General features: G+C 48.0%; 1 protein-coding gene across 2 annotated transcripts in view; it reads left to right on the top strand.

Moving 5' to 3' along the window:
* The window catches only part of spryd3 (SPRY domain containing 3), a 472,395-nt gene that overhangs the window by 451,294 nt on the left and 2,582 nt on the right, over positions 1 to 18,519 (top strand). Inside the window, exons 9-10 of one of the 2 annotated variants that reach the window (XM_072494085.1) lie at positions 1,618 to 1,737; positions 17,757 to 17,896. In XM_072494085.1, the coding sequence (XP_072350186.1) occupies positions 1,618 to 1,737; positions 17,757 to 17,896 (260 nt within the window). The remainder of the gene's footprint in view (positions 1 to 1,617; positions 1,738 to 17,756; positions 17,897 to 18,519) is intronic. The other variant, XM_072494086.1, reaches the window with a different exon arrangement.

The following is an 18,519-nucleotide window of genomic DNA, read 5'->3' as shown; positions in this document are numbered from 1 at the left end:
CTCAATTAATTAAGCATTTATACTTTACTGTTTTTCGCCATCAGTCCTCCCAGATTCTTATCACTTCACACTTCTCCACACCAAAAGGAATGTATCTGTGTTTCTGCCCCTTTAACCCTGAAACCAATCGCATTCCTCATCACTATCTACAACATTGCCACGTTTTGTATCATTTACAAACTTTTAAACAAAATTTAGAGTATCCAATTTATTTTTTCCAATTAAGGGGCAATTTAGCGTGGCCAATCCACCTACCCTGCACATCTTTGGGTTGTGGGGGCGAAACCCACGCAGACACAGGGAGAATGTGCAAACTCCACATGGACAGTGACCCAGAGCCGGGATCGAACATGGGACCTCGGTGCTCCGGTTTCCTCCCATGGTCCAAAGATGTGCAGGTTAGGTGGATTGGCCATGTTAAATTGTCCTTAGTGTCCAAAAAGGTTAGGTGGGGTTATGGGGATGGGGTGGAGATGTGGGCTTAGGTAGGGTGCTTTTTCCAAGGGCCGGTGCAGACTCGATGGGCCAAATGGCCTCTTGCTCTGTAAATTCTATGATCATTACCTCTCCTTTCTGCGATGTTCTCTAGCTCCCTCCTTCTGTCAGTTAGTTCAAACCCTCAACCACAGTGCTAGTTAACCAGCGAGTTAACATAGTAAAACATCCCACAGTGTTCTAACAGGAGAGCGAACGGACAAAACTGTGATACTGAGCCACAGGATTTATTAGTGCCAAAAGCTTGAATAAAGACAACTTCTCGAGCTTCCAGGAACTTGGCAGTTGAAGGCATGGCCGCCACTGGTGGAGCTGAGATTTTGGAATGTGATAGAGATCGGGAGGGACCAGACCATGAGGTAGTTGAAAATAGAAATGAGAATTTTAAAAACCAAGTTATTACCAAACCGTATAGATGTGTTAATGGGGGCTATATGGTGGGAGGCTGACCTCACATGCACTGCAGTCAGCAAATTGATAAATAACAAAGGCACGAATGGAAGTGTGGTTTTCTCTGTGTGAGAGCTGCATTATCCACGTTTAGACACGTGTGTGTCAGACATTGCCTGTCTGCATATCAAGCTGCCTATCTGAAAGAGACACATTCCTAATGGTTGGGGAACTTCTCCACATATAATCTATCCCTACAATCCTCCAGGATCTCCATGTTCCTCCTATTCTGACCTCTTGCACACCCCTGACCACAAGTGACCATACCTTCACTTGCCAAGGCATGAAGCCTTGGAATTCCCTCTCGAAACATCTGCCTCTCTCTACCTCTCTCTCTCTTTCTTTAAGGCACAGCTTAAACCTACTCCTTTGGCCAGGCTTTGAGTCACTTGTCCGAATATCTCCTCACCAGGTTTTGTCTGATCACGCTGCCGTGCAGCAACTTGGGATGCGGTTCTATGTCAAAGGGCCAAATGAATGAACGTTGTTGTTGTAATGTGCCTGCGTGAGAGTCCGAGAGGATTCCAGAAAGGATCCATTCAGCCCATTGAGTCCTCGTGCAGGTTCTGCTGTCCCCGTAGAGGTGTGTGTGTGAGAGTGCATGCACACATTGTCAGAGAGAAAGACGGTGTGTGTGTTAGTGTTACTGAATTCTCTGATTTCTTTTCTCAGATGATGGTAAGCTTTTCCAAGGAAGTGGAGTGGGAGATCCCTTTGGCCCTCGCTGCTACAAGGGTGATATCATGGGTTGTGGTATCATGTTTCCTCGAGATTATATTTTAGACAGTGATGGTAAGAACATTGTTAGTAATATATATTACTGTCTGCAAATTGGGCTCAACTGATTCCTGAGTGAGAATGGAGGACTGACAACCCAGGGAGCATTGCAACATTCAATGTTTTTCTTTTTCGAGAGGTCACAGCGCATAAAGAGCCCAGTTGACCCATTTACCTTGCCACTCTCGCTGCAGGGGCTATCCTATTAGTGTCATTACTCTTCACCTTTCCCCATTGCCCACTGTATTGCTGCCCTCTCTGAAAGAGCATTCCTCCGCGCTCCTTCTCCTATAAACCCCACCACACCGGAGCCCAGTGTCAAGCAGGCCCCTTGTGATCAATAACACAACTAATCAGCCACATCAATGGCTTGGCTACGAGAGAGATCAGAGGCTCGGCACTACAGCAAGAGGCTCACCTGAACTCACTTTCTAACAGCATCGTGGAAAAACCTTCATGTGATAGACTCGAGCAGTTGAAGGAGCTGACTCACATCTCAGCCAACTTCTCAAGTGTAACTAGGGAAGGGGATTAATTAGCAACCCTCTCACTGACACCTATCTGTCCACAATGATATTTTCCATAAGGTTCAATTCCCCTGTCCTTCCCCATTCTCCCTGTGCTCTCTCTCTCCTGAAGAGCTCAGTCCCATTCCCCCCGTGCTCTCCTGAAGAGTTCAGTCCCATTCTCTCCGTGCTCTCTCCTGAAGAGCTCCGTCCCATTCTCCCCGTGCTCTCTCTCTTGAAGAGCTCAATCCCATTCTCCCCGTGCTCTCCTGAAGAGCTCCGTCCCATTCTCCCCGTGCTCTCTCTCTTGAAGAGCTCAATCCCATTCTCCCCGTGCTCTCCTGAAGAGTTCAGTCCCATTCTCTCCGTGCTCTCTCCTGAAGAGCTCCGTCCCATCCCCCTGTGCTCTCTCCTGAAGAGCTCAGTCCCATTCCCCCGTGCTCTCCTGAAGAGCTCCGTCCCATCCCCCTGTGCTCTCTCCTGAAGAGCTCAGTCCCATTCCCCCCGTGCTCTCCTGAAGAGTTCAGTCCCATTCTCTCCGTGCTCTCTCCTGAAGAGCTCCGTCCCATTCTCCCTGTGCTCTCTCTCTCCTGAAGAGCTCCGTCCCATCCCCCTGTGCTCTCTCCTGAAGAGCTCAGTCCCAGTCCCCCCGTGCTCTCCTGAAGAGCTCAGTCCCATTCTCTCCGTGCTCTCTCCCCTGAAGAACTCAGTCCCATTCTCCCCGTGCTCTCTCTCTCCTGAAGAGCTCCGTCCCATTCTCTCTCTCTCTCTCTCTCTCTCTCCCCCCCCCCCCCCCCCCCCCCATTCTCTCTCTCCTGATGAGTTCTCCACTTCGCCCCATTTCCTGCCCTTTCCCCAGTTCCGTGTACGTCACCATGCCCTGTTCCTTTACTCTGAAAGAATGTTTGCATTAGTCCATCTTCTGCCTGATTCCACGACCCCTTTTGGATCTTTCTCTTTTGAATATTTATCCACGTCCCTTTTCAAAGCGAGGATAGATTCTGTTTCTCTCGTTCTTTCTGTTTGGACATTCGATTGTGCAGCAGTAGTCAGTATAGTTCTTTGAACCTCCTTTTATTCGATTGGTAATGATACATTATTTCCTCCCACTCACTGACACCAGTGTAAAATGTGTTTGCCCGTTTCTATTGGGAACGTACCTGGTAAGTTTGGCCATGTATATGAAGCTTCTCACCCCCCCCTACGTTCTGTAAATTTGAGCTGATCCACAATTCTGCAACCAGTATCCGAACAAGCTCGCTCGCCACTGACCAACCTTCCTCCTCGTTTCCCAAAGCTTCCAATTAAAATTCTCATCCTTCCTTTAAAGATGCTGCACCTTCCTATTTTACTGACCTACTCTGTGCCTCCCCAATGTCTCCATTCCTTTGATTCTAGCCCACGTGGTCGTGCCCAAGTTGCTGTGTGCGTTTGCTCGCGTGCGTAGTTTGGAGGCGACATAGATTCCACACTCAGAAATTTTCTTCCACCCTCTTCCCCCCCCCCCCTTTAAAGCCTTCCTTAAACCCTCTGTTTTTGACCAAGCTTTTTGATCAGCTATCCTAATTCCTACTTGCATCCGAATTAGGAGAAGGCCACTCGGCCCCTCGAACCTGCTACCCCATTCAGTAGGATCGTTGCTGATCTGATTGTAACCTCAACCCCACATTCCTGCTAACCCCCCCGATAACCTCTTCCCCCCCCCCCGCGTTAATGAAGAATCTATCCACCTCGGCCTTCAAAATATTCGAAGATTCTGCTTTACTGCCTTTTGAAGACGAGAGTTCCAGGGATTCTCCCCCCTCAGAGAAAACATTTCTCCTCACCTCTGAGCGACCCCTCGTTCGAAAGTTCTACTTTTTTGCCTCAATGTCAATTTTCTCTTCTTACACATCTGTGCTGGAATTTGTGATGTTTTTCACTTCTGAAGGGTTATATGAATGCAAGTTATTGTGGTCCTTTTTAACTTTCCTTTGAAGTTCTCCCATCATCCACTGAACTCCAGCTCTTGCGGCATCTTTTTTGTATTCAGTGTCTCGTCCAATCATCTCCTGTTTGAACGATTCCCATTGTTTGCGTAGCTAGGCCTCATCCCTCTTCATCAAATTGAAATGGGCTTCTTGCTGTGAAATATTGTTCCCTCGTGAGGAAACTCTTCATGGCAGCATCGCTTCTGCAGGTCGCCGTCACCAAACCCTCCAATCCAGCATGTGGGGAAGAATAGAACCCAGAATTCCGTACATAGGAACAAGAGCCATTCAGCCCCTCCAGCCTGCTGTACCAGTCAATTAAATCCGATCTGGTCTGTATCTGAACTTCATTCACCCACCTTGGTCCCATAACCCCAGTTATCCTTGCTGAACTAAAATCTCAGTTTTGAAACTTGACCTCCAGCTTCAACAGCTTTTTGTGGGCGCGAGTTCCAGATTTTGTAACACTGTTTCTGGAAGAAGTGCTTCGTGATCCACCCTGAACAGCCGGGCTATAATTTTAAGGTTCTGCTGTTCTCGATCTGGACTAACCCCCATCCCCTGGAAGAAGTAGTTTCTCTCCGCCTACCCTATCAAATTCTTTGATCATCTTAAATGCCTCAATCAGCCCTTCAACTTCCATCCTTAAGGCACTACAGACCCAGTCTGTTCAACCCGTCCTCGTAATTTAACCCTTGTAGCCCCAATACAACTGTGTCAGTCATGGATCAGTTGGTAGCACTCTTGCCCTGAATCATAGAATTTACAGTACAGAAGGAGGCCATTCAGCCCATCGAGTCTACACCAGCCCCTGAAAGAGCACCCCACCTAAGCCCACACCTCCACCCTAACCTGTAACCCAGCAACCCCACCTAACTTTTGGACACTACGGGGCAATTTTAAAAAAAAAACTTTTTTTATAAATTTAGAGTACCCAATTCATTTTTTCAATTAAGGGGCAATTTAGTGTGGCCAAGCCACTGTCCACCGAGCAGGCTGCTTTGGGGTCGGACGGGACCCGAGAGGGCCCGTTCCACCCAGCACAATTTAGCACCCCAGACTTGTTCAATTTCTCAGGGGACTGACCCCCTGCTTCTTAGGTTCTTTGCGGGTTACAGTTTGGAAGGCCCTCTGTCCCAGCCGGTGTCTTTGGGCATCTCTGCCACCACCCCGGACCTGTTTCCGGAGTTAATTTTGAGGCCTTCCAGTGACCAGGTGGCGGGGGCGGAGCAGGCATCTGCACCACCGCCTCCCACTGGCCCGGAGCCCGGGAGGAGCCTGAGGAGATCCCGCCTGTCGATGATCCCGGATCAAGGCAGGCCCTGGGTTGGTTGGTGGGCCCGTGTCGCCCGCCGCACTCCATGTGCTGGAGGATTCGGGCCCGGAGGGCGACTGTCCAAAGGCTGTCAGCTGCCCAGTGTCGGGAGCGCAGGGTGCACGAGACGCTCTGTAGCGGGCTGCGGGTCTCACTCGTGCCTGACACTGAGTCGCCCCTCACCCCCTCTGGGGTACTCCCGGAATCTGGCACATCATAATTGAAGGTCCTTTTGTTTTTCTGCCTCCATAGATAGTTCCGGCAGTGTCCTATTGCCCCCCTCCTGCACCAACACCTCCCTCCCTCCCCACCACCCTCCTTTCCCCTCTCTCCCCACCACCCCCTTCCTTTCCCTTCTGTTGGTACAGAGGCGAGGGTATCTGGTCTCTCCAGCCCAGAGTTTAGTGTGTACCATTTGGTTTGTGTAGAAATGTGTTGTGAACTGTTTTAATAATCAGAGTATTCCCCCCCCCTCCCCGTACATTGGGACTGAGGGGATGGTGCCCTGTTTCTCCAACACACAATTAGTGTTTGTACCGTTTGGCCTTGTACATATTTTTAAATGTTTTAATAAAAAGATATGGCCAATCCAGCTACCCTGCACATCTTTGGGTTGTGGTGGTGAAACCCACGCAGACACGGGGAGAATGTGCAAACGCCACACGGACAGTGACCCAGAGCCGGGATCGAACCTGGGACCTCGGTGCCGTGAGGCAGCAGTGCTAACCACTGCACGCCGTGCTGCCCTACTACGGGGCAATTTAGCGTGACCAAACCACCTAACCCGCACATCTTTGGACTGTGGGAGGAAACCGGAGCACCCAGAGGAAACCCATGCACACACGGGGAGAACGTGCAGACTCCGCAAAGACAGTGACCCAAGCCAGGAATCGAACCTGGGACCCTGGAGCTGTGAGGCAGCAGTGCTAACCACCGTGATAGCGTACCACCCCTCTCAGAAGGTTTTGAGTTCCAGTCCCACCCCAGGACCCGAAGACCAACGTCTAGGCTGGCAATGCAGTGGGAGGGCTGCATTGTCAGAGGTGCCAATTTTTGGATGCGACATTAGAACAAAGAACATAGAGGTCAGAAGGAGGCCATTCAGCCCATCGAGTCTGCACCGACCCACTTAAGCCCTCACTTCCACCCTATCCCCGTAACCCAATAACCCCTCCTAACCTTTTTGGTCACTAAGGGCAATTTATCACGGCCAATCCGCCTAACCTGCACGTCTTTGGACCGTGGGAGGAAACCGGAGCACCCGGAGGAAACCCACGCAGACACGGGGAGAACGTGCAGACTCCGCACAGTCAGAGACCCAGCGGGAATTGAACCTGGGACCCTGGCACTGTGAAGCCACAGTGCTAACCACTGTGCTACCGTGCTGCCCACAAAACGAGGTTGCGTCTACCTTTTCGAGTGGATGTAAAAGATCCCATGGCGCTGTTTTGACAAAGACTAGGGGAATTCTCCCCAATGGCCTGGCCAATATTTATCCTTCAGTTAACATCACTCAATCAGATTATCTGGCCATCATTGTGTTGCTGTGTGTGGGAGCTTGCTTTGCGCAAATTCGCTGCTGTGTTTCCATCATAACAACAGTGACTACATTCCAGAAGTACTCCATTGGCTGGAATCCACTTTGGGATATCATGTGACTTTGCAAGATGCAATATAAACGCAAGTTTCATTTTCTTATATCATTCTGATTAATCTGCGCTCTCTCCTCGACCATGTGACACTTCCTGTGTCCTTACGGTAGGTTCTTTTATCTGAAGATTAGTATCAATATATACAAGTTACAAGACAAGTATACAGGACAATACAAATATGTCTAAAGTTGCGATTCAACAAACACTTACATAGTCTGCTGGTCACATGCTGCTTCACATCCTGGTTCTGCGATGACACATCCACTAATTAAATATTCTCTTTAAGTAACATGGCAACATTCCGCTATTTTCCCCAAAGATAAACTTTGAGTCAGAGTACATGTACATACTATCGGGTGGTTGTGGAAATTATTTGCACAAAAGATTCAGCATCTAAGAGTCTCAACAATGTACAGGTGGTTTACTAATCTTTCCAGATCTCATGACGGTATAACCTTCCTGAGATCTAGGGCGGGATTTTCCTGTCCCAGGACCATGGGCATTGTTGCGGGCAGGATGGGAAAATTGGCTCCCCCAGGTCCGTTGACATTACTGGAAATTCCCAGCCCGCGGCTCGTCACTTTGGTATCATTTGGGGGCTTCTGACCTGCCAGTATCCTGTATCATCCCAGTGCTGATTGTTTCTCGAGTGTTCTTCCACACTTTCACGCTCCAAGTTCATCTTGGAATGATGCAATTAGACTGCTGGGCTGGTATACTGGGCAATTCTCTCAACTGGCTTCTGTTCCTCCTTAACATCACCTCATTCGGTGTGTGCCTCACGGCGCGCGCACTTCTGCGGCAAAGCCAGACTCTCTGGGCGGGGTGTATAACCCAAACATTTTGTCCGTGATGCAGACTAGGCAGTTCCACACCTGCAGGTTAGCCATGTGCAGTCTTCATTTGCCCTTGTTTATCGAGACGTTTCTCTTGTTGTATTTGAACAGGTGATGGCTTGGCAAGGTTTTCTAACTTGCCTCCCAAACATGATTTGCATTGGTGATGGTAAGCCCGTGTCTAAAGATGTTTATTTATTCACTCCTGGGTTGTGGGCATCACTGGCTAGGCCAGCATTTATTGCCCATCCCTAATTCCCTCTGCAGTCCCTGTGGTGTAGGCACACCCACAGTGCTGTTAGGGAGGGAGTTCCAGGATGTTGCACCAGCGACAGTGAAGGAACGGCTGAAATCATAGAATTTACAGTGCAGAAGGAGGCCATTCAGCCCATCGAGTCTGCACCGGCTCTTGGAAGGAGCACCCTACTTAAGCCCACACATCCACCCCATCCCCATAATCCAATAGCCCTACCTAACCTTTTTTCGACACTAAGGTCAATTTAGCATGGCCAATCCACCTAACCTGCACATCTTTGGACTGTGGGAGGAAACCGGATCACCCAGAGGAAACCCACGCACACACGGGGAGAACGTGTAGACTCCGCACAGACAGTGACCCAAGCCGCGAATCGAACCTGGGACCCTGGAGCTGTGAAGCAACTGTGCTAACCACTGTGCTACCATGCCACCCATATATTTCCAAGTCAGGGTGGTGAGTGACTTGGAGGGGAACCTCCAGGTGGTGGGGTCCCCAGGTATCTGCTGCTCTTGTCCTTCTAGATGGTAGAGGTCGTGGGTTTGGAAGGTGCTGCCTAAGGAGCCTTGGTGAGTTACTGCAGTGCTTCTTGTAGATGGTGCACACGGCTGTCACTGTGCGTCGGTGGTGGAGGGAGTGAATGTTTGTGGAAGGGGAGCAACCCCCTGGGCTAGTACACAGTAAATTCCAGCCCCACTTCACCCAGAGTCGCAACACAATTGAAATTAATAAATAATTCTTAGGAAAACACCCAACGTCTTTGGCTCTTAGCGGCCCAATAATTACAGTCACCAGGTTCGTAAATTTAAACACAATTAATTTTATGAATAATTTAAGGGTCCTTCCTGTTTGCTCTTGTTCATTCCCTTATTTTCCCTTTCTTTTATTTTTGCCATTCATTTTTGATGCATAGATTATTTATGGACATGTGTCTTTCATGCAGCCTGTGCCTTTAATTCAAGCAGAAGAAAGCAGTGGTCTGTGCCTTTAATTCAAGCAGAAGAAAGCAGTGGTCTGTGCCTTTAATTCAAGCAGAAGAAAGCAGTGGTCTGTGCCTTTAATTCAAGCAGAAGAAAGCAGTGGCCTGTGCCTTTAATTCAAGCAGAAGAAAGCAGTGGCCTGTGCCTTTAATTCAAGCAGAAGAAAGCAGTGGTCTGTGCCTTTAATTCAATCAGAGGATTTCAGCAGCAGGAGAGGTCACTGTGCGAGTCTGAGCTGGTTCATACTGGAGTTGGCGACTGACCGGCACCAATGACAGTGATTGGCTAGAACTCGGGTTGATTGATTTGGCTGACGGCCAATGAATTGGCCCAAAGGGCTGTGCTCTGCCCGGTAACAGGTGGTGATTGGATATTATTCCATTGGAATACTTTTCAGAGTCCTGAGGTTCCAGTTTCATTTCAGTTTTGATTCTAGCAGCCTGCTGGAGGGATCGAAATAACTCTCTCCAAAAATAGGTCCAACTAAAGGCCACTGTGGGGCTGGCTCTCTCTCCAGCAAGTCTGAGAGTCTGTCTCTTGAGGCTGAAGAGGCCTGAAGTGAAACCACGAGCTGAAAGCAAGGTTTGATGTGAAATAGAGTGTCTCTTCAGAAAGATAGAGGCCTGAAGGCGAACCTCAAGCTTGTTGAATGACCTTGGGGTATCAAGAGGTGAATTATTCGCTGCAGAATTGCCAGCCTGCTCTTGTATTAATATGTCTGGGTCCAGTCAGTTTCTGATCAATGGTAACCCCCAGGATGTTGAATGTGGGGGATTCAGCGATGGTAATGGCATTGAATGTCATGGGGCGGTGGTTAGATTCTCTCTCATTGTGGAGATGGTCATTGCCTGGCACTTGTGTGGTGTGAATGTAACTTGTCAGCCCAAGCCTGGATATTGTCCAGGTCTTGCTGCATTTGGACAGGGACTGCTTCAGTATCTGAGGAGTGGCGAATGGTGCTGAACATTGTGCAGTCATCTGCAAATAACCCCACTTCTGACCTTATAATGGAAGGGAGATCATTGATGAAGCAGCTGAAGATGGTTGGGCCGAGGACACGACCCTGAGGAACTCCTGCAGTGATGTCCTGGAGCTGAGATGATTGACCTCCAACCACCACAACCATCTTCCTTTGTGCCGGGTATGACTCCAACCAGCGGAGAGATTCCCCCTGATTCCCATTGACTCCAGTTTAGCTCGGGCTCCTTGATGCCACACTCGGTCAAATGCTGCCTTGATTCACTCTCACCTCACCTCTGGCATTCAGCTCTTTGTCCATGTTTGAACCAAGGCTGTAACGAGATCAGGAGCGGAGTGACTCTGGCAGAACCCAAACTGAGCATCAGTGAGCAGGTTATTGCTGAGTAAGTGCCGCTTGACAGCACTGTTGATGACTCCTTCCATCACTTTGCTGATGATGGAGAGTAGACTGATAGGGCGGTAATTGGCTGGGTTGGATTTGTCCTGTTTCTTGTAAACAGGACACGCCTGGGCAATTTTCCACATTTCCGGTTAGAGTGCAGGTCTTCACCACACTCAGTGGCTCTCTTGCTACGTGCTGTTCGTCCTTCGCCCTGCCCATGAAGTGGTTTTGCACAGGAACAGTACCCAAGGACACCACTGCCTGACCTTGAAGCAACTCATTGCTACCCTCCAATCAGGTACTCACTGCTGTGCCCGAACAGTGTGTGTGTGTGTGGAGGGAACCCTGACTCCGAGGTTTCAGTGCACACTAATCCCCCACTTTAACTACATATATGTGGCCACACACACACACACACGACAAATATACAGAGGGTAAAATAATAAGTCAAATCTTTGTTTCAGATGGTTGTTTCCAGCACACTGTCCTTCAAACCAGGCTTTCAGGTCAAGATTTCTGTTTTCCAGTCTAATGGTTTTCACTGTAGATTGTTTCAGGTCTCTGCAGTCTCCGAAATACAGCAGCTTTTCCGGGGAAAACACGTGAGAGAGAGAGAGAGAGCAGATCCTTTCCCCTGAGTGTCCACGGACCCGACTCTCTGGAAAACATTCCACTTAAACAGGATCCAATCACCACCTGTTATGGTGCAGAATACGGCCATTTGGCCAATTCATTGGCCACCAGCCAACCAATTGAACCGAGTCCCAGCCCATCTCTCGGGTGCCACAAAGTCTGAGTTTTGCGGTCCATAGCTAGCAGAGTGTTCTATGTTGTAACATTTGAATTCCTCATTTCCCCTGCTCAACTTAAAGGTATGTGTCCGTTCAGCATCATAGATCAAAATGATAATGGCAAAAAAATAAATATAGGAGAAATAAGGGAATCATCAGGAAGGATTCTTACAATGTATACTAGTTACAGGAGAGCTCAACAAACATGTCTAACCTAGAGATTCAACAAACACACACGAACATCTCCACACAAAAAATGCGCACACACAAAACCTCTTGCATACACATAAAAACACCCATACACACACAATCTCTCATTCACACACACACACACACTCTCTCTCTCTCTCTCTCTCTCGCGCACAAACAGCCAAACACTCTCTCTCACACACACTCTCTCTCTCTCTCTCTCTGTCGCGCACAAACAGCCAAACACTCTCTCTCACACACACTCTCTCTCACACATACACTTTCTCTCACACTCACACACACTCCCTCACACTCACACATGCACTCTCTCTTAAACACACACAAACGCCCAAACTCTCTCTCTCGCGCACCCATACTCGCACGGACACTCATAACGCTCACACACGCCCAAACCCCTTCTCGCGTCCTTTCTCGCACACGCCAATACTCTCGCGCGTGCACACAAAGATGCAGACACACAAACTCACACATAAATCTACACACAAACCCACAGATACACGCACACAAACTCACACGTGCACACAAGCCACAACACCCACGCACTCTCACGCAGACAGGCGCACGGAGTTGCACAACACAGACAGGCACGCAGACTCACAACGCAGGCACGCAAACCCACCCGCATAGACTCTCTCAATGCAGGCGGGTGCACGGACTTGCGCACACAAACTCTTGGCACCCACGCACACCCACACAAACACAGGCATGCACTCTGCTTGTCACATGCTGTTTTACATCCTGGTTCCGCGATGACACGTGTACATATTTGCATATTTACTTATTGATATTACAACTGAGCTGTATCTTCTTTCTGAGGTGTAATGCCCCAGAATTGGATGCACTTCCTCCAGCTGGGGGCTCTGCACAGCTTTAGCATAACTTCCACCACCTTTTCATATAATTTGTTCATAAGATGCGAACGTCATTGGCAAATCCTTTGCAAATCCAAAAAATACTTTTCACTGTACCTCGGTACACGTGACAATAAACAAATCCAATCCAAATCCTCTCCTAGATGTTCTTTAGAAGGCGGTGATGAGCTGCCTTTTTGAACCGCTGCAGTCTGTGTGATATAGGTACAGCCACAGTGCTGTTAGGGAGGGAGTTCTCGGATTTTGACCCAGCGACAGTGAAGGTCATTTCCTGATTCATGAGAGTTTTAATCATAATCATGGCTAAAATATCTTATTAAACATTACAACATTCAAGAGCATGCATTAACATAGAAGATGCTTCAGAGGATTTACACCTACTGTTCCCAAAAGTTTCTTTTATACTAGGGATAAAGCATCCACAAATAAGGTTTTCTCTCCCAGCCACATGAAAGATTTTTTAGTTCAATGGTTGCAATTGCAAACTCCGTCGGAATAAATTTCAACGGGTTGTGGTCTGTATGTAAGATTGTCGCTGCTGGATTGCTGGCTAGACATAAGTCTCAATGTTATTCTTTCTCAATGGTCGAATTCTTCTGCTGGTAATGATTTAATTTCTTTGCAAAATATCCCATTGGATTCTCAAGGCCTTGTATGTCTTTTTGCAGTAACACAGCTCCTACACCAATGTCACTCGATTCGGAGACCAGCTTAAATTGGGTGCTGCCAACACCGGGTTTGCCGTCAATGCGGTTTTGAAATGGTTGAATATCCGTGCAGTTAGGGTGCTTGCTCTTCTTTCAGAGCTCTGTGAGTGGTGCTACCACACTGCTAAAGTTTGGCGCAAACTTGCGGTAGAAGTTGCTCCTGCCCAGAAATCTTAAAATCTCTTTTCTGTTGCTGGGTTCGGGGAAATCCCAAATGGGCTGTATGTTTGCATCTCATGGGGCCATTTGGTCATGTCCCACTATGTATCCCAAATATGAAATTTGGTCCTTAACAACTTGCTTTTTTTGCTCGATTCATCACAATATTAGCTGTCAAACAGTTCTTTTAAGTGGTGTAAATGCTTTTCCCAACTCTGGCTGAACACCACTAAATCATCACTGTATATGGCGCAATGACTCGAGCCTTGAATTATTCCGTTTTTGTGAGCCTCTGGGATGTTGCGGGAATGATCTTCATCCCGAATGGCATAGCTTTGAATTGGTAAAATCCTTGGGGTGTCACAAAAGCGAGAGATCTCCTTTGCCCTCTCAGTCAAAGGTACTTGCCAATAAGCCTTTAGCAAGTCTATTTTGGAGATGAATTTCGACCGTCCAACACTTTTGATGCATGCAGTTTTCCAAATGCAAAATAGGAAACGAATCCCTCTGGGCTATGGAATTCACCCGCCTGTGGTCCATACACCAGTCTCTGGCTCCCATCAGGTTTGGACACCATGATGATAAGGAAGCTCCAATCACTAGGACTCAATTTAATAAGGTCATTCTGGAGCTTATACCTAATTCCCTTCTGTACCTGCGATAACTTAGCTGGACTTAACCACACATGTTGTTTGATTGGAACAGTGTCCCCCACATCTACATCAGGCTACTCTAACCCTGTTCTACCCAGTTTATTCCCCCAAATATATTTATAGGACTGCATTTCATTCTGGCTGTTATCTGGGCGATGACTTAACCACGGGTTTAGGTTTCCCAGTACTTCCTCATTGCCCAAATGAATGACACGGAAGTCACTATCAGAATTTGACCCTTTGCTTTGTTACAAACAAGACATCATGCTTGTTCTCATCTTCCCTAACCCAATACTTCTCTAACATCTTAACATAACATACTCTGTGTGATTTGCATCTACCTGGGGTTCGTACCAGATAGTTTACCTTGCTCCATTTCCTTTCAATGGGATATGGTCCACTGCATCTAGCTTTCAAGGGTTCACATACACAGGTAATAACACGAGCACTCCTCTTGCTGTAAAACTATGAGTCTGGGCCTTCCCATCAGCCCTTGCTTTCATCCCTACAGGGCTGTCATTCACTGTTTTCTCACCACCTCACAGGCCCCATTCAGTCTTTCCCTGAAATTTAAGTAGTAGCCTAAAAAGGTAGTCTCTGATTTTATATTTAAGAACTTTTCACAAATCAATTTTGGTGATCCTCTGATGTCTAAATGTTGCTGCAGCCCTCCTCTGTGTTAACTAGCCCCCTTCTCCCTCTCTCGGTGTCAGCTTTGAAGTTTTAAATTGTGCTCACAATTCCTGAATCTAAGTGTAATTAGTGAACGGCAGTAGTCCCAGTCCCAATCCTTCTGGAGGTTTCTGCCTGTAGAGAGTGAAGGACAACACTGACCCGAGGGGGAGAGTTACTTCTCTCCACTCGCCAAACGTCCTTTAGCCAATAGTTTTCTGTCCTTTAGCCAACTTCCAATTCCATTTACTCATATATCTTGTGCGCTAATAGCTACACTAACAACCAATTTAAGATAATCAAACTAGCTCATAACGAAGCTCATTTATGCTTCCTCAAAGTGCCATACATTCATACACAGGCACCCGTTCACTGCAAAAAAAGGAATATGTTCAAGCCTTGCACCTTTTTTTAAATTACCCAGGAGCTTGGGTAGCCCATAGTTCACCATTGCTTTCTTCATGGCAACACCTCCGCCAATCAGCACTTTCTCCTGCAGTATAAATTGTGATTGTTTGAAATTTGGTATTCTTGTGTTTGTCCTGATGAGTCCAAGACAAAAAACTTTGACGACAGTAGACTTTTCAGCAATAGACATTGTTATTAATGCACAGTACTGTTGTATTCCTTTTGTCCAGTGTTGCTAAGAAGTTAGGGTGTGATTTTACATTTTAACAAACTTAGTGCAGTCAATCACCAAGATTATGGTGCTGTGGGGGAGTGGGTATGTCAATGCAGCTGGAAGCTCACGGCCAACATTCAACGTAGCCTGACCTAGCAAGGTCTGTGGGCTGTGTGTGTGGGGCTGCGAGAACCCGGTAAGTCCTGCATAACCCCGGAGCCCCAACCACAGACAAAACACATCCAAATCTTAGTGCATTATTTCTCGGGCTCCTATTTCAAAACCAAACTTGCTAAGAGTTGGAATGTTTTCTGCATTGTTGCCATTAGAATGGGCACATTTTGGGCAGGACAAAAGCTGCCTGATTTTGTCAAATGTCATTTCTTACAAACATAACAGCAGAATTTCCGCTTGAAATAATCTTCATAACTTTATGAACTAATTGGAATAAGCGAGGATTTGCTTTTCTGCTGGCCTGTCGAATCAGACCAGCAGGGCCGCCCTTCCCTTTCAAGGACTAGTTTGAATTGTAACTTGGGAGCAATATAGGCTCACTCCTTATAGAGACTGGTCAATTTATTCAATCTAAGAAATCCTCCATGCAGTTACAGGTAGTATTCAACTTCATGATGATTAGGAATTGATACCCTTTTTCAGCCGTACAATACCGCCGGTTTCGACTTTCCAAGGCCACGCCAGGGAACAGTTAGTCTTTACTAACTGTTTTTCTTTATGTTCCGCCTTTCGCAACCTCAGTAAGGGCAGCTTGCTTCTCAGATACGGTATCGAAGTATCTTTGCCAGTGTAGGCACTTTATATACTGCTGGAAGGCAGTACTGAGGCAAGATCTCCCAAACCTTTTAGTATTCAGGACCCGATCCCCCTCTTTTATAACATTATTCCGATGGTAAAACCGACGTAGAACGTTTCAAGACATTGGGGCGGATGTGGCCAAGTGCCGGGCTGAGTCCAGTGGTGCCAAGGCAGCTCGAGGTACGGTTCAGGATGCTGTACCCAGCCACACTCTGGGTGATTTATGGAAATGGGCAACACTAGGGTGAGGCACAGGGAGTTCCGCAAGAGCAGGCTGGGAAAGCAGCAACAGTAATGGACACGTATGGACCATTAACAATGGCAATGTTCCTTCATTTATTAACTATGGCACGTCCTTTTTTGGGGGGGCGGGGGCCGGGGGGGGGGGGGGGGGGGGGGGAGAAGCTAAGGGGCACCATGACGAGGAAGGGGTAGAGAACAGGACACTTGGGGAGTCGCTCCCGGGGAGGGAACCAACATGCTGGTTGGTGGGGCGACTTCAACTGTGTACAGGGCCCAGAGCTGACAAATCCAGCCTCAAAGCGGGGGAACAAGCAGCCCTGGCGAGGGAACTGCGTGCCTTTATGGAGAAGATGGGGAAATGGACCCATGGAGGTGAAGGGCAAATGTGAATGGTGCCAGGGTGGCCCAGCTAACCACACCCGCATGTTCTAGTCTAGCCCCAGACTCGTTGGGCACTGGACAGCCTTCTTCGAGGTGATGTCCAAAGTTGTGGGGGTGAGGGTGGAGCCATGCTAGCTAGTGGCGATCTTCGGGGTATCGGAGCAGCCAGAGCTCTTTATGGCGAGAGGGGCAGATGCCCTAACCTTTGCTTCCCTTATCATCCGCCAAAGACTCCTGCTCGCCAGGCGATCAGCAGTGCCATCCAAGGCCGCAGACAGGCTGTCCAACTTGGCAGAGTATCTCAAATTGGAAAGAATAAAATAAACCATTTGGAGATTGGAGGAAGGCTTCCACAGCATGTGATATGTGGGGGGAGGAGCGCGCGGAGGAAGGGGAGAGGGAGAGGGGGTGAAGACGCTGAGGCAAACACAGGCCAAGCACAGCAGGGGAGCCAGAGGGGCAAAGGAACGCATGTGGGGGCAACCCCCCCCTCCCTCCGGTATGTTCCAGTCCCGGGGACAGCAGGGACATCAATACGGTTGCAGCAACTGGCTCCCGGGGGGCCTCCCATACCTGTACATAGGTCCATTTGCGTTTGTATACCCATTTTGTCGATTCCCTTTTTCTTTCTTATTGTGTGTTGTCCACAGCAAATGTTACTGTAAATAATTGTAAAACCAATAAAAATATAATTTTTAAATACGTCGAAGGACTGCCTGTGTTTCATTGTAACTTTTGAGTGCTGTTATTTGGCCGAAATGTCATGAAAATAATCACACATCAATCTCAAAAGCTTGACGGAAACGAGTTGAAGCAAAACAGGGTGCACACGGTAGCCACGTTGCACAATAAGTGCCTGTCTTATAGAAATTCATATTCGTGCGGCGTTAACTGATGAACCAGTCCCAGTTTGAGAGCATCCTACAACCTAACTGTTCCCAGTTTATAAAGGCCCCTCTCATCGTTTGAAAGTTTGCCTGCACCTTTCCCTCTGAGTGCTCTGTCCTGACTGATGTCCGTTTCTTCCTCCCAGCCGACAGTGACGACTGTGTTGACGCCGCAGAAGTGAAATCCAAACAGAGGCACGTGAGGAACATCATGTATTTTAATGATGAGGAGGAAGAGGACGAAGGAGAGGAAATGGAACAAGAATATGATGGAAAGAAAGTAACGGTACGGGCGTCTTCACGCCCTCTCCCTATCTCTCTCTCTCCCCTGTGTCCCGCAGTCAGCTCTTCTCTCTGCCTCTGCCGAATGCAGTGTCTAGCAGGCCAGATTGTAATAGAGACAAGTTATGTGAGCTGATGTGCAGTCCTGCTGCTTGTGAATGGAGAACTGGGACTTTTAAACATAACACGCTGGCATTTAGCACCGTTTTGTAAAGTCATCTGTCTCACCTTTTTGGTTCTTTCCAGTGTACATCATTGGTTGAACAAGATCTCTGAGAAATCCTGTATTCCCCTCTTGCAGAGACCTTTTGTGCCCTGACGGTGCTAACACACAATATGCAGCAGGGAACTGGTGGCTGTTGATTCTGCTCCTTCGAGGTTATTTGGGGTACCACCCAAGATGAGTTAGTTGCAATGAGGGAGATGGTTCTGTACATGGACTAAGTTCTGTTATTCTGATCCACTTTTTGAAATGTCAGGAAGTTCCTGTGGAGCCAGGATGGTTATAGATTGAGAGGGGAATGAGCAGCTCAACTTGGGTGTCATTGTACACCAGTCACTGAAGGCATAGGTTAAGGGCCGTGGGGCAAAGTTTAGAGGAGATGTGCGAGGCAGGTTTTTTTACAC

This window comes from Scyliorhinus torazame, chromosome X (genome assembly GCF_047496885.1).
Source record: "Scyliorhinus torazame isolate Kashiwa2021f chromosome X, sScyTor2.1, whole genome shotgun sequence".
NCBI classification, from domain to species: domain Eukaryota; kingdom Metazoa; phylum Chordata; class Chondrichthyes; order Carcharhiniformes; family Scyliorhinidae; genus Scyliorhinus; species Scyliorhinus torazame.
Note: the sequence above shows the minus strand (reverse complement) of the source record. Positions and strands in the feature narration are given on the sequence as shown.